Source organism: Benincasa hispida, chromosome 7 (assembly GCF_027475165.1).
Source record: "Benincasa hispida cultivar pf3 chromosome 7, pf3_genome.v1.1, whole genome shotgun sequence".
NCBI classification, from domain to species: domain Eukaryota; kingdom Viridiplantae; phylum Streptophyta; class Magnoliopsida; order Cucurbitales; family Cucurbitaceae; genus Benincasa; species Benincasa hispida.
This window is the reverse complement of record NC_143484.1, coordinates 20,551,516-20,570,056: the sequence shown is the minus strand read 5'-3', so window position 1 is coordinate 20,570,056 and position 18,541 is coordinate 20,551,516. Positions and strand designations below refer to the sequence as shown.

The 18,541-nt window shown below is 32.2% G+C and overlaps 2 protein-coding genes across 12 annotated transcripts; one reads left to right on the top strand and one right to left on the bottom strand.

Annotated features, from left to right (window-relative positions):
* Nucleotides 1–5,986: 5,986 nt before the first annotated feature.
* On the bottom strand, nt 5,987–17,575 carry LOC120081389 (uncharacterized). 11 transcript variants are annotated; one of them, XM_090315843.1, is made up of 7 exons: nt 17,341–17,575; nt 16,455–16,970; nt 15,638–16,233; nt 12,482–12,659; nt 7,902–8,265; nt 6,412–7,186; nt 5,987–6,319 (listed from the first exon to the last, which is right to left on the bottom strand). In XM_090315843.1, exons 2-3 carry the CDS (start codon nt 16,947–16,949, stop codon nt 15,793–15,795), a joined length of 936 nt encoding a protein of 311 aa, XP_090171969.1. In that variant the 5' UTR covers nt 16,950–16,970; nt 17,341–17,575; the 3' UTR covers nt 5,987–6,319; nt 6,412–7,186; nt 7,902–8,265; nt 12,482–12,659; nt 15,638–15,792. The 11 variants fall into 11 exon arrangements, with proteins under 11 accessions (XP_090171969.1, XP_090171970.1, XP_090171966.1 ...); XM_090315844.1 differs by having other exon boundaries at nt 6,412–6,434; XM_090315840.1 differs by lacking the exon at nt 6,412–7,186.
* LOC120081388 (gibberellin 2-beta-dioxygenase 6-like) lies at nt 6,911–12,950 on the top strand. The gene is made up of 3 exons (XM_039036218.2): nt 6,911–7,389; nt 7,922–8,243; nt 12,517–12,950. Exons 1-3 carry the CDS (start codon nt 6,911–6,913, stop codon nt 12,745–12,747), a joined length of 1,032 nt encoding a protein of 343 aa, XP_038892146.2. The 3' UTR covers nt 12,748–12,950.
* Nucleotides 17,576–18,541: the final 966 nt, after the last annotated feature.

The following is an 18,541-nucleotide window of genomic DNA, read 5'->3' as shown; positions in this document are numbered from 1 at the left end:
AGCATGTGTTGAATTCATGAGTTAATAATACAAAAGGAAGAAGTTTAAAGTAAATAATTTTATAAAGAATTTATTAAGTTTTTAAAGTTGTGTAGAAGCTGGAGAAAAGACCCAAAATGTAGCTGCATTTTAAGGCTGGATAAAAGGAAGTTATCTCATGTACGTTTGAGTCGATCTCATCATTGGGTCGGGTCGGCCAGTCCAAAGAATCAAATGCCTAAGTGTGGCTCAAGTCGACTTGAACATAGATACATAGCCCAATCCAGGGGCCTTGCGCAATGGGCCAAAGGTGGATTGGACTCAAACAGGTCCTTTAGATCGAGCTCAAACTGGCCCTTTATATCTATTATATTATTAATTTTATTTTTAAATTTAAAAATAACCTTGAACAGACTTATTTATAGAGTATGTAATCCCCACTCATTCTTCGATTTTTCCAATGTGAGACAAGAATAAAGTGATTTTTTTTAATAATTTTCACTTTCCAACTCTCATCCACCCTTGCATTTAATCCCCATTTATTGTTTTAGCATGCATGTGTATAGGTAGTTGCTGAATTGATTTTTTAAAATATATATATATATATACTCTAAAGCATGACCCGAACAAAAAGAATTGGAAAAAATTCAATACACGTGAGAAATTATTACAAACACACAATAATTATCTCCCTGATCTCAATGACAATAGCACTCTCAAAACTTTTGTATTATTCACATCCTTTGATTTCACTCTCAAACTAGAGAATACAAAAGGGAATTTAACGCTTAAAGTGTTTTTATCTCGGACAATTTGAAATAAAAGCTATGGGCTCCTTAGTGCTTAGAGTCCATTACTTCTTTGAACCTTTCCAATGTAGGAAAATTACACTTAATTTTTTTGTCAAAACCCAAAAAATTCCACCTCGACAAGATATTTAAGAATCTACCGCGCCTGTCATGGCCATTGTTTTCACAGACAATCATAGTTTTCAACTCAGAGAATTATAACTTACTCCACCATAAAGAGTAGACCATTTGGAATATATCTTTCAAGATTTTCCTTTTTCATCACATCCTGATGAATCTTATTGAAATGCATGGTGTAACTTTCGCCTACTTGGCACACTTGGAAGTTCTTCGGCTATAGACATAACTACAACACACCTTGCATAATTGTCATACCAATGCTTGTGTGCAAACTTGTGAAACAACTAACATTACTTTCTCTATCATAGAAAAGCGAACATACCATAAGGATGAATTTCATCTTTCTCTAGAGTAAGTCACAATCTCCCTTAACGAGAAAGAATAAATCAACATCTGATCCAGAGCCCTTTGACGAACCTATTCTCTGTTTCACGTGCCCAAACTATCTGTATTTCCAGCAACCTATCATTTGCTTCTTAAAATCTATATTGGTACCACCAAAAGACTTCAGTAGATCATTATCATTACTTAATTTGCGCATGTATAATCCAGATTATTTGAACACATTCTTGACTTGAACTTGTCACAAGTTAAAGTTGATCATTCCATCAAATTTCTCCACATTAAACTTTACTACACTCATAAAGTTTAACACATTTGCTTCACTCCTAACAAATCAGCAAATAGTGAACAAGCCAGACTATTCACAATATTATAACACGTTTGAAAAAAATCTTTTTTGATGTGAAAATTAGGACAATATTACAACCACATAGCATACTAAGATATTTAAGAAACTATGAACCTAAAGCTCCCATATCACTTGTTGAGAAAAACAAAAAAAGAAAAAAGAAAAAGAAGAAAATGAAAAATCAATAAGAAAATAACAAAACTAGGAAGCTCAAGAGTTTACGTGAAAAAGTCCAAATCTGGAAACGACCAACCAGAAAGAAGTCTGCTATGTGAGAAATTGTTCTCATAATACAAAATAATCCTCTCCACGATCTCAATTACAAGAATACTCTCACAAAGTTTTTGTACTATTCACACCTTTAATCTCACTATCAAACTAGAGAATATAAAAGGAAATTTAATTAGAGTTAGTACACCAAACTTAAAGTGTTTCTAATCGGGATAATTTTAAACCAAAATTATAGACTACTTTTATAGTGCTTGGAGCACAACTTTTCCTTGAACCTTTTTGATGTCAGACAAGTGCACTTTTAATATTTTTTCAAAAGCCCAATAGAACTTTCGTAAGTGTAAATACATAAAATAAATAGGTACATAGTACATTGAGAATGTAGATGAATCTGGATGTTCATATTCACTGTGTCTCTTGGATGACCTTGAAGCTTGAAAGATTGCAACTCTTCAACATATTTTGGAAACTTAACTTGGAAGTAAGCAGTCAATCATTCTCGAAGTCTTTTAGTTCTTGTTCTTGTCATGGGTCCTTGTGGCATAATGATTGTCTCATGATTAGGTTAACTTGGAGTGGCCATTTTCTAGCATAAGCTTCATTTGAGCTCGTTTGAGCATGTTGAACTTTATCTTCATCTTGTAGAGTCTCATTGTCTTCTTGGTTGCTTAACTCCTTATCATGAAGACGAATTTTAGTGCTTGAAATGTGGCTGCAAACGGATCTAACACTCAACACAATCCCCAAAAATCACGAATTTGACAAATTTTCATGATGCTTTCCATCAAATCAATCACGAGATATTAGTAGACTTAAGGCTTCTCACATTGATCTCAATAGAAACCCTAGCCCTAAAAGCCTGTAGAAGGCGGCTAAACCTCTCATTTTTAATAACTATAGATACAACTTTAGATTCTTACACAAGAGCTAGCTTTGGAGAGTTGTTATATTATTTTTCAGCCACCACTTTAAGTTTAGTGTTGTTCAACCTTCTTCAGATACTTTATTAGTAAATGCGAAAATCTCTGGATATGTCGACAAAAATTCAGATTTTAGTAATGTGTGTATGTGTGATAACAATATATGGAAAAAAAACAATTAATTCAAATATGAATGAAATTAAGTAAATAGTATATATGATTAATTGTGTATTGTGTAATAGGAAGAAAAAATAGAACAAAAAATCAATAAATAAAAAACTAAGGTTTCGTTTGATAATCATTTTGTTTTTTGTCTTTTTTTTTAAATTAAGCTTATAAACACTGTTTCCACCTCCAAATTTCTTCCTTCATTATCTACTTTCTACTAATGATTTAAAAGACCAAACCAAATTTTAAAAACTAAAAAAAAGTAGAACCAAATTTTAAAAACTAAAAAAAAGTAGCTTTTAAAATGGGGAAGAAATTAACTTAATTTTCAAAAACGAAAAAACAAAATACGAAATGATTACGACCGTACAACTACATATTGATGAAAAAAATATTTTTAAAATATAATGTCAGAATAAACGAGGAAATGCATCATAATGGTTTGAGTTGTGCTTATGTATGTATGTACGTATGTACGTATGTTTAATTTGGAATAACTCTAAATACTTTTTCAATGTGAGATCTATTGACGGAAAGAATGTCAAAATTTGAACTTATGTTAGAGATGAATTAAAATATATTATAAAAATAATGGCAATGACTTAAAATGTGTTTTAAGGCCAAATTTAGGAATTAAAAATAAAAGTATTCGAAATTTTAGAATCTAAAAAGTACAAATTTAAAGTTTGGACTAGAAAGGAATTTAAACATGTGAGAAAATATCAATTTGTACTTGAGTTGTTTTAATTAAAATATGAAAATCATAAGTATATCAATTTAGACTATCTATTAAATTAATTTCATTTTTTAAAAATATTGTATGATATGTATAATTATATCAACCAAATACCTAAATTTTCATAAGTCAATCATAATCAATTTAAACTCTTAGTTAGATTTTCATTTGAAAATTGTCCATACATCGACTCTAATCATCTATTTTATAAAACTAACATTATTTGAAGAACACACATGTGATAATTGGCGCATTGATGATTTTCAAATGTAATCATAATGAATGGCCTAATTTTCAAATGTGATCATAATAGAGGTTCTAAGTTGATTTGCTTATGAAAATGTAAGAGTTTAATTAATACAAAATATAAGTCTCACATGATATTTGTCATACGAAATTTGGAGGAGGGTGTGATTTGATATACTTACAAAAGTTTAGAATTTAAATTGATCCAATTATTAATTCAAATTTTAGACTAATATACCCAAAATTGAGAGATATAAAGTGATATTTTCCCTAAATTTTTAAACAAGTGGATGGTATTTTAGTATTACCAAATCAATACTATCTGTATTTTAAAATTACATAAATATACAAAGGTGTCAAATTAAAATTATTTTTATTAATTTCAATATAATTCTGCTACTACTGGACGTATACTTTCAATTAAATTTAGAAACTTAGAAGTTAGCGAAAAAAATTTGAAACAAATAATTTCAAATCTAAAATACTTATTTGGGTAATTATTTTAAATAACAAAACTATTGAAAACATTTTCAAATATACTAAAATATTACTGTTTATCAGTGATAGAAATTGATCGACATCCGTCAACTAATATTTGTCACTCATGATAAATAATGACATTTTCCTATTTTTATAAATAAATTGATTCATTTACGTATATTTAAACACATCCTACCTCATTTAATTTGAGACCATTTTTTTTCTTTTTTTTTTTTCATGATAGCCTGCCTACACCTACAGAGATACCTACCTAATTTGAAATTTTATTTTAAGCATAAAAATACTTATACCTACAAATAAATAATAAATAGCCAATAATACTTTTTGGTGAAAATACTTGAGTTACCTTTTCTAGAAGATTTTAAAAGGATTTTTTAATTCTAGAAAAACATGAAACCAGAAGATGACAATACCATTTTCAAACATTTAGAAAGCTTTCTTTATAAGCAAACCTAAAATATATTCTCTCTAATTAGCAAGCTTTACCTTTTAGAATAAAATAAAAATATGCTCACATATCTACTTTCTAAACTGTTTTTTTTTTAATATGTTTCATGCATGGTTTGTTTTTAAAAAGTTAGATATTTAATAATTATAAATTGCTAACTTAAAACACATTTAATCTATATATAATTCTAAAAGTTGTTTTCATATATGGCAAAATACGCAACTTATTTACAAATATAACAAGATAGTAAAAAAAAATCCTCAATCCATCGGAAAAGCTTTAACAATTTCCTGATTTCTTTTTCTTTCTTACTCTAACACACTTTTTTTTAATCAATTTAAGGTTAGTTTGGAATTTATGCAGCTAACTATTGATATGAAAATATTTTTTAAAAATCAACTATGAGATAAAGTATATTAGTGTTTGATAAATTTTACTTTATACTTAAAAATATGTTTGAAGTGTTTGATAAACTACTATCATCGCAATTATTTTTATAGTGGTATTTAATGTGTAATATCTTATTAGATTCTTGTTTTATATCTTTAGGATATAATTACTTGTAAAATGTTGTTTGCTAAATTATTTGGTACAAATTTAGAAAAGATAATCATTAGAATGTGTGAGAGAGACATATAGCATGGATATCTTTGTCATTAGAATGTGGCATGCATTTAAAATTTTGGGAGGTTATTAAGATTTGGTCATTAGGTTATTCCAAAACCGATTTAACGATGAATTAAATTTTAGCTTTCTTGACCGTTTTTGTAATTTATTTCTTAACCATTTAGGTAATATTGATCATCCTACATATGAGTTGCTTGTCTCTTAGGCCAAGAAACTTATCGTGTCTCAAAAATTTTGATCTTAAAGTAATTTGTGATTAACCGTTAAAATCAAATCAATTTTTTATGAATAAAGAAGATTCACATATCCAAATGATTCATAATTCCACAGTTTCCACAGTTCTTTCTCATAATTGCTTTTGGTCTCTCCAAAACAATCCCAACTTGGTTCACTCTTACAAAGAATGTCCAAGAAAAATCCGGAACAGGACATAATTAGAAACTATAGCTAAGTGCATATTTGAAAGTCATTCTAAAATTATTAAAATCATTTTTGAAAGGTTCACGATCACTCTAAATATACCTTTAATCATTTAGAATTAATTTATATTTTGATTTTACACTTTTAAATACAATTTTTATATCATCAAAATTGGTTTTGAATGATTAAAAACATGTTATAAAATAATTTCGAAAATGACAAAAAATGATTTTAACCATTTCCGAATTACTCTTAAACATGACTTAAATCTCGATACTATCTCTTCCATGACTTAAAAGAAATTTGAGCCCCAGATCCGGATTTTTGTCATCACCATAAATCCTCGACTAATTGAACTTCGACAAGACGCACCTGTAAATTATCGTTCATCCTCATACCAACAAGATCGGAGAAGAAATAAATCTGACAAAACAAATGAAGAATCCAAACATGGCAGGTTTGGTTAGGTTCGCTTCAGAAAGAAAAAACAATGACGTTTTAGAGCAACTACTCACCAATTATGCACAAAGTAAAGAACCTGCAGAGCATAAACAATCATTTAAGAAACTAAATAAACAATCATAGAAAAATAGAACATTCTATTTCATATGGGCCTACTGCCAATTGGGAACAAACTTGCTACATGACAACATAAGGGTCCCAATATAAACTTTTCTTGTCCCCCAAAAGTCAAAAGGTTGAAGGTAGGTTTGGATCTTTCCTTTGCATCCTTTTCCCACTTTCTTAGCCTTGGTCTTCCATCGTTAATATTAAAAGGGATGGAAAACAGACCTTGTCTTCCCAAATTTTTGTGAGAAAATGGAAAGAGAGAGAATCAATATCTTCGCGACAATTGTCACTATATGGTAGCTCCTTTACAATGTCCGCTTCTGTCCTCTTTGTTTGCTTCCACTTGTGATTTTCCTCCTCCCCACAATTTAACACCCAACTTCTCTTTTCCAAGGGAATATAAAGAACACTTCTCAGTTTCAAAATTTTTGAAGGAAACTCCACATGTTTGAGGAAGATACTACTATGATGGACTCTGATCCACCACTCTTCCGTCAATATGAGTTCCTTTTGCAGTCCACAGCGCATTTACTACCATTTAACAATGGCAATCTACCAACTAACTCTGTCATGGAGGAATGTCAGCTTCCTCTTATTGATCTTAAAGGTTTGAAAAGTAGCAATGAAAAGGAAAGGGTGGCTTGCAGAAGAGAGATTTTTGAAGCATCCGAAGAATGGGGATTCTTCCAAGTGATAAACCATGGGATACGCACAGAGCTGCTGAACAGAATGAACAAAGAACAAATGAAGTTGTTTCGAGTACCCTTTGAGAAAAAATCTACAAGTGGGATTTTGGATAATTCTTACAGATGGGGAACACCAACTGCAACCCACCCAAACCAATTCTCTTGGTCTGAAGCTTTTCACATTCCCCTCACAAAGGTCGCTGAACCTGCCTGCTATGGCGAGTTCATTTACTTAAGGTATCAATTTTATCCACCTTCATCCAGCTACATACTTCTCTTAAGCATTGTCTTTATTTCATTTAGTTCCAATACTTAAAACATTGTGTCCATATCAAACTATATGGTCTTTTAGACTTGACAAACTTTACGATTAATTCCATTCCAGATTATGCTTTTATTTGTTAATATCACATTTACAGAAAGTTGATATGGCATGCTTGCTAAGTCAGCATCTAATGATCATGTCACATTCGTATTTTAGTTCAAATTTCAGGAACATAATTGAAAATTTTTTAAAGTTCTATTTATAATCTAACCTGATATCTTCTATAATATAATTGTTCATGCACTTTTCATCAACATCTAGCAAACTTGAAGAGTTTAGCTCTTCTAGACATTTTCACAAACAGTTAGACCGCAAAACGTCATGGCACTTCGATATCCCAAACAACCAGCATTAAATGGCCACATTCTTCCACAATTGTATTAAATTAGTCAAATAAGGAGAACCCATTAATGGAATGACTGACCTTACATCTTTGAACGGCAGGGAAGTGATGGAAGAACTGGCAAGCGCGATGTCGAAGCTAGCAAGATGTTTGGCAGGAGTTTTAGTGGAGAGTTTAGGGCACCGGAAGGAATTATTTGACGACATTTGCGACGAAAGCACATGCTTCCTCCGGTTGAATCACTACCCGATCTGTCCATTTTCCGGCGAAGTTTCCGGGCTGGTGCCACACACGGACAGCGATTTTCTGACCGTACTTCATCAAGATTGCGGCGGCGGACTTCAACTGATGAAAGGGTCGCAATGGGTAGCTGTGAAACCCAACCCAGAAGCCCTTGTTGTCAACATTGGAGATCTTCTTCAGGTACAGACTCCGATCTCCTTTGCTATAGTTCGCCGGTGGGAATGGGAAGTAGATAAATTTTGGAAGGGAAATGGTAAAAAATAGCAACTTTAGCTTTTATCTTATAAAATTAGTACCTTTTTTAAAAAAATAGTAAAAATAATTTTTCTCTATCCATCTCGGACGAGATCAAATCTCGTCAGATTATATAGCGAGATTATATATATCTCGATGTTAAATCTAGACAAAATAACACCGAAATTATATAAATTACGTAATAATTTGATATAATATTTAGTAAACATAACCGAATTTGGAGAAAATTTGAAAATAATAAAAGATTTGGTATAAAATTTGGGAAGATTAAATAAAAAAAAAATAGTAATTCTCAAGTGTGTAGATGTACTCAGAAGGCCCACAATAATCGATAAGTTAGAAAATGTTAATTTTTTAACTAATTCTCGGTACTCGATCTCACTCAAGATGGACCGAGAAAAACTACAAGTTTTCAAAAACTATACTAATTTTATAAGGTGAAAATCTAAGTGTGCTCTTTTTTACAATTTTCCATTTTGGAGTATTTTCTTAACTCTTCCTCAGCACCTAAATCACTAAAACAACCCACCCCTAAAAACAGATGAAATCTAACTTTCTACTTATAGATACTCGTTTTATGTAGTATCACATTAGATCACAATGTTCATTTTTCTCTACTCCACCAAAATATATGGGATGGTCATGTCTACTGTGAGAAAAATGGAGATCGTGTCTATCGATTATGAGATAAAAATAATCATTCCTAACGTGATACGGTACAAAACATAGTAGTGCCAATGCGTAAGCGGATTTTATTTATTTTTTTGACAGGTCATTCATCATTTAGAAGGCTAAAAATGAGTCATCGGTACAAAAATCTCCAAATTTTGGTCAATAGTTAAAATAAGTTAGAATTTAATTCATATGATATTGGAAATTAGATTTTAGTTTTCATCATTTGATAAAAATCATAAATAGACTTTATAATTTGATAAAATGGACTAAATTTGTAAATCTATATTTTAACTTTTTAGGATTGTTTTTAAATATAGGAAAATGAACAAAAATATTTACACATATAACAAAATTTTACTATCTATCATCGATAGACAGTAGATAGACAGCGATAGACTACTATTTGTGTCTATCATGACACAGATAGACATAGATTAAGTCTATCACTATCTATCACAGATAGACTATGGTATTTTGTTATTAAAATGATTTAAAATAATTTAGTAGTTTGTCATTTAAAACAATTCTCCTATTTTTTATATTGTGATTATTATTTTTTTCCCACATGGTTTGAAGTTAATTTAATTTGAATTTAAACATCTAATTTATTTCTATAGTTTACTTAAATTTCATAAATGCTGACGAATTTTTTTCTTAAAAAAAAGTGAGTTTTTTATTGATAAAATATGATTTGGAAGAAAATATGGAAAACGTTGTGAAACTATTAAGTCTCTAAATACTTTTTCTAAGTTCAACAAGATATAAAGTAGAAAGATTCGAACTTACCGACTTATTAATCGAGAGAGTCGAGAATATACTAAGAGACAAAATTTATAACTTAACACCCTTTAAAGTAAATATATTATAGAACGACACAAAATCAAAATGCTTATGTTAAAATAAATATATATGAATATACAATAAAAATTGAAGATAAGTGTATTTATTTATTTATTTATTTTTAAAAGTGTATTTATTTATTTTGATAACAGAGAGTATGGCGTCCCACCCCTTACATTTGCATTATTACCTATGATGCATGAATCCAAAGACTTTGGAGAAAATCTCTCTAAACGTCTCACCCTCTTACCACTAGAGAATATAAATAATGCATAAACCATTTAATAGACGAAATTTTATTATGAATTTAAATATATATAAAAAAAATCCATCTTTACCACTATTAATATAAAATAAGGTTATTCTCAAATATAGAATAATGAACCAAAATATTTATAAATATAGCAAAATGTCATTATCTAAAATGAAACACTAACAAATACTATCTATTATTGATAGACGCTATCATTGGATTGTGACATTTTACTATATTTATAAATATTTTGAACAGTTTAGTATTAAAAACATTTTACTATAAAATAGGAAAAACACTTTTTTCCCTCATACCACCAATTTTTTTTAGTAGGTCCCTCATACCACTTGGAGAATATAAATAATACATAAATTATTTAAACGGATTTTATTATGAGGTTAAATAAAAATTAAACTTTGACTTTATCTTTTTTTTTTTTCTTTAGACCAACTTTTTAATTCCTAAATTTTGAGTCAACTTCTATCTAATCCTTCTATTTCAAAATATTACATTTTTAGACTCTAAATGATTTTAATTTAATTACTAAGTTTTAAAATATTACAATTTTATCTTAAATTAAATCATTCAAAGTTCAAATTTTATGTACAATATATTGTTGAACTAAATTTAAAGTCAAATATATTGTAAAGATGTGTATTCAAATCACTAACGTACCATTTCTCAAATTGGTATTTTTGAATCCATAATCAAATATCAAATAATAAAATTACACTTCCCATATCAAATGTTCTAAATTTGTTAAACATTACTAAAAACATGAACATCCAACCTTTTAAAAAAATGTTATGCTTCGACTAATTAAACTGTCGGCACAAATTTGCAAGAGTTAGGTCTCATTATTGTTATTTTTAATTTGTCAGTTACTTGAAAAAGACATATCATTCTCCCTCAAATTATAAACCAATTTTCAGTTTCATTTCTAATGTTTCAAAAGTTTTATTTTGTCCCTTGTGCTATAAATTTAAAATCATTGATACTGTTGTGAATTTAAAATCATTGATACTGTTGTGATGAACCTAATTTTTTTTTAGTGTAAGGGACACTACGCCACCCAAATGGGTTTTCCAATTAAATAAAAGTTCCAATTAAATAAGAGTTGATTAGTGAATATATATATATATTACATATATATAACTTTAAAACTTTCTTTGATATGCTCTTTCTATCTCTCTCTAAATATATATATATATAAAAAGTTGTACGCCATTATATATTTTGGCTAAGACATTACCTTCCTTGTACAAATAATGATATAGTCCAATAATGAGGCACCTAATATTAAAGGCAATGATATACACCACCTTTCAATCTTGGATTTTTGGTCTGCTTACTCTTCACTCATTTTCAATATTCCATTTCCAAGGCTGTTTTTCCATAGAATATTTGGGTGAAAATGTTATCTCAACAACCCAATCACTATAAGTACCAAGAAGGTCTGGTGTTTGGCCTAAGGAATTGGGGAAGACGGAGTTGAAGAAACTCCTCATTTAGCCCAAGGAGTTAATGGGTCCCAATATCAAAAGTATCACTTTTTATTCTTTATTGACTCTTTCACGTCATGGACCCTATAGGTTCACAACTTCCCAGACTTCATAACTCCATGGAGTTCACAACTCCACTCCTTGGTTCACTTTCATATTTTACACATCTTTGCCTCCCCTCTTATGGAACTTCTTGACCCAAACAGGTGTGATATCCCCTCATTAATCTTCAACTGATTCCCTTGGTTTGTCCACCTGGTTCATGATTTTTTCTTGAAAACTGAGTGAGTTTAGATTTGAGATTCAAACCATAAGATATTCTAGTCCCACATAACTACATCATAGCACATATATTATAACGGTAGAAAACATCTGCAATAAAAACATACCTAGGGTGGTGTCTAAAAATGGTGTAAAAGTTATTTTTGTAGACCCTTAACTCAGAGAACCATAAAATGTTAGTAAGTGTAAAAAAGCACGTGAACGACATAGCCTTTTAAAAGACGCCCCCCAACCGACCCACGAGTTCAATAACACATGGGGTGGGAATAATCGAATCTTGGAAGAGCCTCTAAAATCTCGTGATTCACATATCCTACAAATTTCATACTAAAACAACCTTCACAACCCCACTAAGTTCCTCATCTCAGAAGAAAAGCATCTTAAAACTCAGGGAATTTCCTTTGATTTTAGGATGAGCTTTGGGATTCCTTTCAAAAAGTATTTCACCTTTTTAAGTGAAATGTTTATTTTCTAAGCACTTCTGGAAGAAAACTAATTAAACATCATCTAATTTGATTTTAGTATTTCTCAAACTGGTTTTGATTATCAAATATTTTAAGTGCAATGGATTAAAATGTAAGTTGAGAACTACTAAGAGAGTAGAAACTCACTGCAAAGTATCATGGACTGATAAGTTGAGCTGCAGGCCTGGAGCAACGATACATACAAGAGTGCAAAGCACAGAGTTGTGGCTAATCCGAAGCGGGAAAGATATTCGATAGCATACTTCCTTTGCCCCTCTTATCACTCTCAAATTGGGAGTTGCAGACAGCCTTCACCTTATAGACACTTCACTTTCGCAGAGTACAGGAAACAAGTCAGAGATGACGTGGAAAAAACTGGCTACAAAATAGGTCTTTCAAATTTTCGGCTTTAAAGCACAGCAATAGTAGAACTACCATATGGAAGACCTATAGCAATACCAATTCAACTGAAGCACATATAAAAATGAAATTGTAGTTGCATTGACGACAAACCACTGTTACATAAAAGCAAAAGCAGTTTCTGTAAAACAACATACATACATGAGATTACAAGTCTTGGAAGAAATATCATTCGTGCAAAACTGTTCCTCATTTAGCCTTAGCCAGAATCGTTCCTGATACTTAACAACAAAGCAAAGACACACAACACATTGACACCACCCCCCCCTCCTCCTCCTCCTCCTAAATATCAAGGACATGACCATGACAAGAACATGCTTTATAGAATCTACATTTTCTTGCAAAATAATTTTTGTACCAACTAGAAACATGAAGTCAATAAGCTTATGTATGCTTAAAAAAATATGTTTGATGCATTTCACTTGTTAATTTTGCCTTAACTGTTTTGTGTCTGTTTATTTTGTTTAGTAAGTGTTTGACAACTATTTTGTGTCTGTCTAATTTGTTTAGTAAGTGTTTGACATATGCCTAACAAAAGCCGGGTTCATATTCAATTTGCACAACTAGTGTATGACATGTACCGATTGTGCTAACATGTGCCAACATGTTCTAGAAGGTGTCAAACACAACAAGTGTCCCAAATTCAATGCTCTTTGGCACAAGATCATTGCTAGAAAACACAGCCCCCATCCATTCAAGTGGTTGTCTAAGGGGCTTAAACGGTACTCACTGGAACTTGTGGAAATATATCGCGAAAGAGCTCCCTTCTTTTGTTAACTTTGTCCATTGTGTGGTGGGAGAGGAGAGGGATACGTACTTCTAGAAAGACAATTGGGTGAGAGAGAGACCTCTATGTGTTGTATTTCCTCGTCTATATCATTTGTCATTCTTCAAAAATCACTTTGTTATCAACTTTCTGGTGTGGTCTGGGAGCTCTTGTTCCTTTTCGTTCGGGTTCCCGCGCTCTCTTTCCGATCAGGAGGCGACAGAGGTGGCTGCTCTTCTTTCTTTACTCGAGGGTCACTTGTTTAGAAGAGGGAGAAGGGATGTTAGATTTTGGAGCCCTAATCCTTTGGAAGGCTTCACGTGCAAGTCTTTATTTTAGTGTTTGGTTGGCCCTTCTCTCTTAGGCGTGTTGGTCTTTTTTGTGCTTTAGAGAATAAAGATTCTTAGGAAGATGAGGTTCTTCACCTGGCAAGTCCTTCACAACTGTGCTAACACGATGGATCAGCTTGCGAGGAAATTGCCTTCGCTTGTTGGGCCTTTTTGTTGTCTTCTTTATCGGAAGGCTTGGATCATATTCTCTAGCATTGTGATTTTGTGAGTAGTGTTTGGGATTATTTCTTCCAGATGTTTGGTACGATGCATGCTTGTCATAGAGATGCTAGTGCTATGATCGAGGAATTCCTCCTCAATCCGCCTTTTAAAGAGAGGCAGTTTTTTATGGATGGCAGGATGTGTGCAATCATGGGGGTTTTGTGGGGTGAGCAGAATAGTAGGGTGTTTAGGAAAGTGGCAAGGGATCCTAAGGAAATTTGGTCCCTAGTTCGTTATCATATCTATTTGTGGGCTTTGATTCCAACGACCTTTTATAACTACTTGACAGGAGACTATTGCATTTTGTTGGAGTCCCTTTTTATAGGAAGGCCTTCCTTTTTGTGGACTTGGTTTTCTTGTATGCCCATGTATTCTTTCATTTTTTCTCAATGGAAGTCATTATTGTCATTATATATATATATATATAAAAGGGTGTTCGAAATGTGTCAAACACAAACACATTACTCAACTTGGAGTGTTCATGCTTTGTAGAATTTAACTATTCAAGTGCGTGTTACTATGTTTACCTTGTCTCCCTCTAAGGAACCAGTTTCACTCCTTCCTCTCCAAGCTTTGGAAGAACAAATTACAGAGTCATGGATAATTTTTTTTAAGAAAAGAAAAAGAAAAAAAAAAGATAGAGAGAGAAAAAGAAAAAGAACAATCCTAGATGGTGGCTTTGGGGAGGCTCAACAATCAACACCGTGGATTCCATCCAAAAGTCTTCTTACTTCATGCTTGAGCCTCGACAGTGTGCTCTCTCCTTGTGCAAGTACAGAAAAACCTAAAAACTGTACCGAGGTGATAGTTTGCTTGTTTAAAAGAAACAAGAAACATACCTTCCATTATTTAGCGAATATTAGTATTGCAACATCATGTACAGCTATAACTAAATCCACGGGAAGCGGGGCTGGAGACAAGCAACAACCAAAGACACAAAAGAACTGAATTCACAGCATGACCCAAAACGTCTTTGCTTTCATCTTGAGAGGATAACCACAAATGTACTAAACACAATATCTTCCTACACATCTTGAAACTTCCTCGATATACAAAAAAATTTATAGAAGAGATTTCATGGAGATGGAGCTATTTCAAGGTTTTGGGTGGTCCTGCTCCAAACAATCATCATCAAACCAGAAAAAACTTATTCTTCAACCTCCTAGCCTAAACAAAAGAGAGTTTCATGGCAAGCGGGCTTCAACGGAATTTGTGGAATATCTGGTTAAAAGGGATGGGAGTGTTATTAAGGACGTAGAAGGATCATGGACTTCTCTTGGGAGTTTGGCCACTTTAAATACCTGTCAAGGGCCAAGGCTATCGGGTCTAAATCTTTTAGTGATATTTTTAAGTTTGCTAGAGCCCTTTTTTCTTGAGAGTTTTGTTAGCTCTTCTTCTTTGTTAAATCTTTTCGTTCTTCTTAACCCAAGTGATTTCTTATCCTAAAAAAGCATATATATATATATATATATATATATATATATTTCATAAATATGGTAAGCAGAAAACAACCTTGAAAGTGTTATGCCCAAAATAACTAAAGGCAAAAGAGTGAAAGATGCATACCTCTGATCCATCATCTTGATGATATCAGTTAAAGCAAAATGAGTGCAAGTAGCCAAGTATCAGCCACCTTGTCATCCAATTATTATGGATCAAGAAACATCTCGGCATATCTACTTTCTCTTGAAACATCACTGTGACAGATTTATCTGTTTTATTTAGCCAAGAAATATTGCTACCTTATCTCTCAGGCTGCTCTTCTTCTTCGTTACTGAGACTACTTCTCCAACATTATCATTATGCCTTTGATTTTGACTCATTAAGTCACAAGAAAATTGTACATCTGTTGCAAGAAATTTGGATTGCTCAATCTCTACAGACTTCTTAAGCAAAGGCCCCAAAAACAAATCCAGCATGTCCTTCGCAGGATCTCCCATTGTCCTGACACCTGTATCAACATTTTCACCACCTGAAGTTGCAGTTAAACCATGAGGAATTGAGGTTTTAAGATCCAGTGAACTCTGCCTGCTATCATTATTAGTATTAAAAGATCCTTCAGCTTGATTCATGGTGTAGCTTGTTCTTTGATTTATTCTACTAGATTCACGTTCTCCGGATATTTTGTGCTTATCATCGCTATCCATGTCAGCTTCAACATACTGCGTGCAAATTAAAATTATTATATTCCTGAAACTGAATACTAGATAAATAAAAAGTAAAAATAGTTATACTAGATAAAACCATCAAACATTCAACTATCTGTCATTCTCTAAAGCATACCGATAATGTAAGGACTACGAATAACATAAATTGATTACTACTTCCTGGAATTGTTAGAAAATGAACTGTATTTTTTCACATCAAGTAGAGGGTAAACAACCTCTTTTGCAATGACCATTAGATCTTCCACTGTCAGTTCCATATCATCACCACCCGGAGATTGGACTTGGATATCCAAATTGCTTATAGATCCCAAGTTCCTATGTCTTTTTCTTTTTTCCAAAGCAGAGCTCAGAGGCTTCCTTCTAAGTCTATTCGATTTCTTAGCTCGGACTGCCCCAAGGTCATCAGCATCCTTAGCCTCATCAATTTGACTTGATTTTAGTTTTCTTCCCTTTCTTTTATTAGATTCACAATCCAGAATGCACGAATCATCCATCAAAATTTCTTTCTGTTGTTGCAACACTGATTTTCGAGGACATCTAACCAAATTTGCTTCCTTGGCTAGGGAAGCTTGAGAATCAAGTTCTTCCTCTAGACTCTTCTTGTTGTCCTCTACATCATTAGATCTCTGTACTTGGTCATCAGAACGAACTCCCAGCATCCACTGCGGTAAACGACGCCCAGTTCCTCCATCAGAAGCAACTCTCACCATCTATGTCTACCTTATATTATCCTGAACCACGAATACAGACTGTTTCATGCAATTTATATATACGCACACACATAAATAACGATGAATTTTAAACATAAACGAATGCATGAAACCACTCCGAACCAGAAAAATACATACCACCCGTAACATCATAAAATCTTTAAGAGGTTAAGAGATTATATGGGCGAGGACGAAAATAATCGCAATCATCTCAAGTCAATCTACACTCACTCAAAATAGCACGAATTATACAATTATATGATCCCTTACATCAAAATTCAAGGACGTCCGTCACAATTTCAGTTCAATTTTCACGAATTGGAACATCAGAGTTCAATCGTATTTGAGACCTAACTTATTATCGGAAGTAGGAGAGAGAATTGTTACCAACCTGCGAGATTTGACCAGCTTTGCCGGCCGATCTTGAAGATCTGTTTCAGATATGGCGACGGATAGCTCCGAACACCGACTCACAAGCAATTACTGCCCCTTCGTGATGTGAGAAGTTCAAAACTTTATTTCAAAATTTAAAAATTTAAATACTTTTAAGAAAAATTTAGGGTTAAGTTCAAGAATGATGTGATTTTTAAAAGTAATTTGAAAAATGGTGTACATAGGAAAAAAAATTCAAATGTAAGGTTAAAGGGAAAAGTATTAATAAAAATATGACAGATTTTCTCTTAATGAAAAAAATCTTGTATACGGTACACGATTATGGTTTTATCTAGTTAGGTACACTGTGGACGCTAGATTGTTGCCATGTCAGCCATTTGACTTGGTCAAATGACCAAACTCGTGGACCTCGTCCATGATTTTAGTATTTTTTTTTTCGATTTTGATTGTCTTTTTCAATTTTTTAACTAACAATTTTCTTCCTTACTTATTTTGTTCTTGATCTTTTATATCATACTCATTTACTAGATTTAAGGTCTCATGATAAAATGTAAATTCATTAGTTCTATAATTTTAAGATAGAAGTTCACATAAAGCTAAAAGTTTGAATTACAAGCCACTTAATTTTCCACATGGTGGTCATCTTCGTGTGCCTCCAAATTAGTTTTGCCTTTTATCAATATTAGCAACATTGAGTTGTCATGTCTGCTGAATAATACTTTCTACATTTACCAAGGTTTGGTCATGCATTAAACCCAACTCTAATAAATTATGTTGTATATCTTAGACAAAATTATTCTATATGATGAAAACAATTAATACTAAATAATGTTCATATAACACATTTGGGAAAAATAAAACAATAAAACTCTCACCATGCAATAATAGTAAGCATTGTCAAGTGTGATAAATCGTCTCATAGTTGATCGTCTAGGAAAAATAGTCATCTGATACAGTTAATCCATTTGTTATTTATCTTTGTGCATGACGATCATGACGTGCATGCCAGTACGATATATATTCTGCATGAATTTGACGTCAATCTTGTTCATGTTTACCTCTCAAATCAATATGGTGTAGTGTCGGAAGTGTATAGCACAACGATGGTACCTTTTGTCGCAGATCGAACTGTCTCAACACACGATCTAGTTGATAACACTCTACTATATGGAAGCATATAAGAGGGCTAACGGTCAACC

Excerpts from the sequence above, each read along its gene's own strand:
- LOC120081388 (XM_039036218.2), top strand. The coding sequence starts at position 6,911 with ATGTTTGAGGAAGATACTACTATGATGGACTCTGATCCACCACTCTTC. Across the intron at positions 7,390-7,921 it reads GGCGAGTTCATTTACTTAAG|GGAAGTGATGGAAGAACTGG; the intron begins GTATCAATTTTA and ends TTTGAACGGCAG. Across the intron at positions 8,244-12,516 it reads ACATTGGAGATCTTCTTCAG|GCCTGGAGCAACGATACATA; the intron begins GTACAGACTCCG and ends GTTGAGCTGCAG.
- LOC120081389 (XM_090315843.1), bottom strand. The coding sequence starts at position 16,949 with ATGGTGAGAGTTGCTTCTGATGGAGGAACTGGGCGTCGTTTACCGCAG. Across the intron at positions 16,234-16,454 it reads TAATGGTCATTGCAAAAGAG|TATGTTGAAGCTGACATGGA; the intron begins GTTGTTTACCCT and ends ATTTGCACGCAG.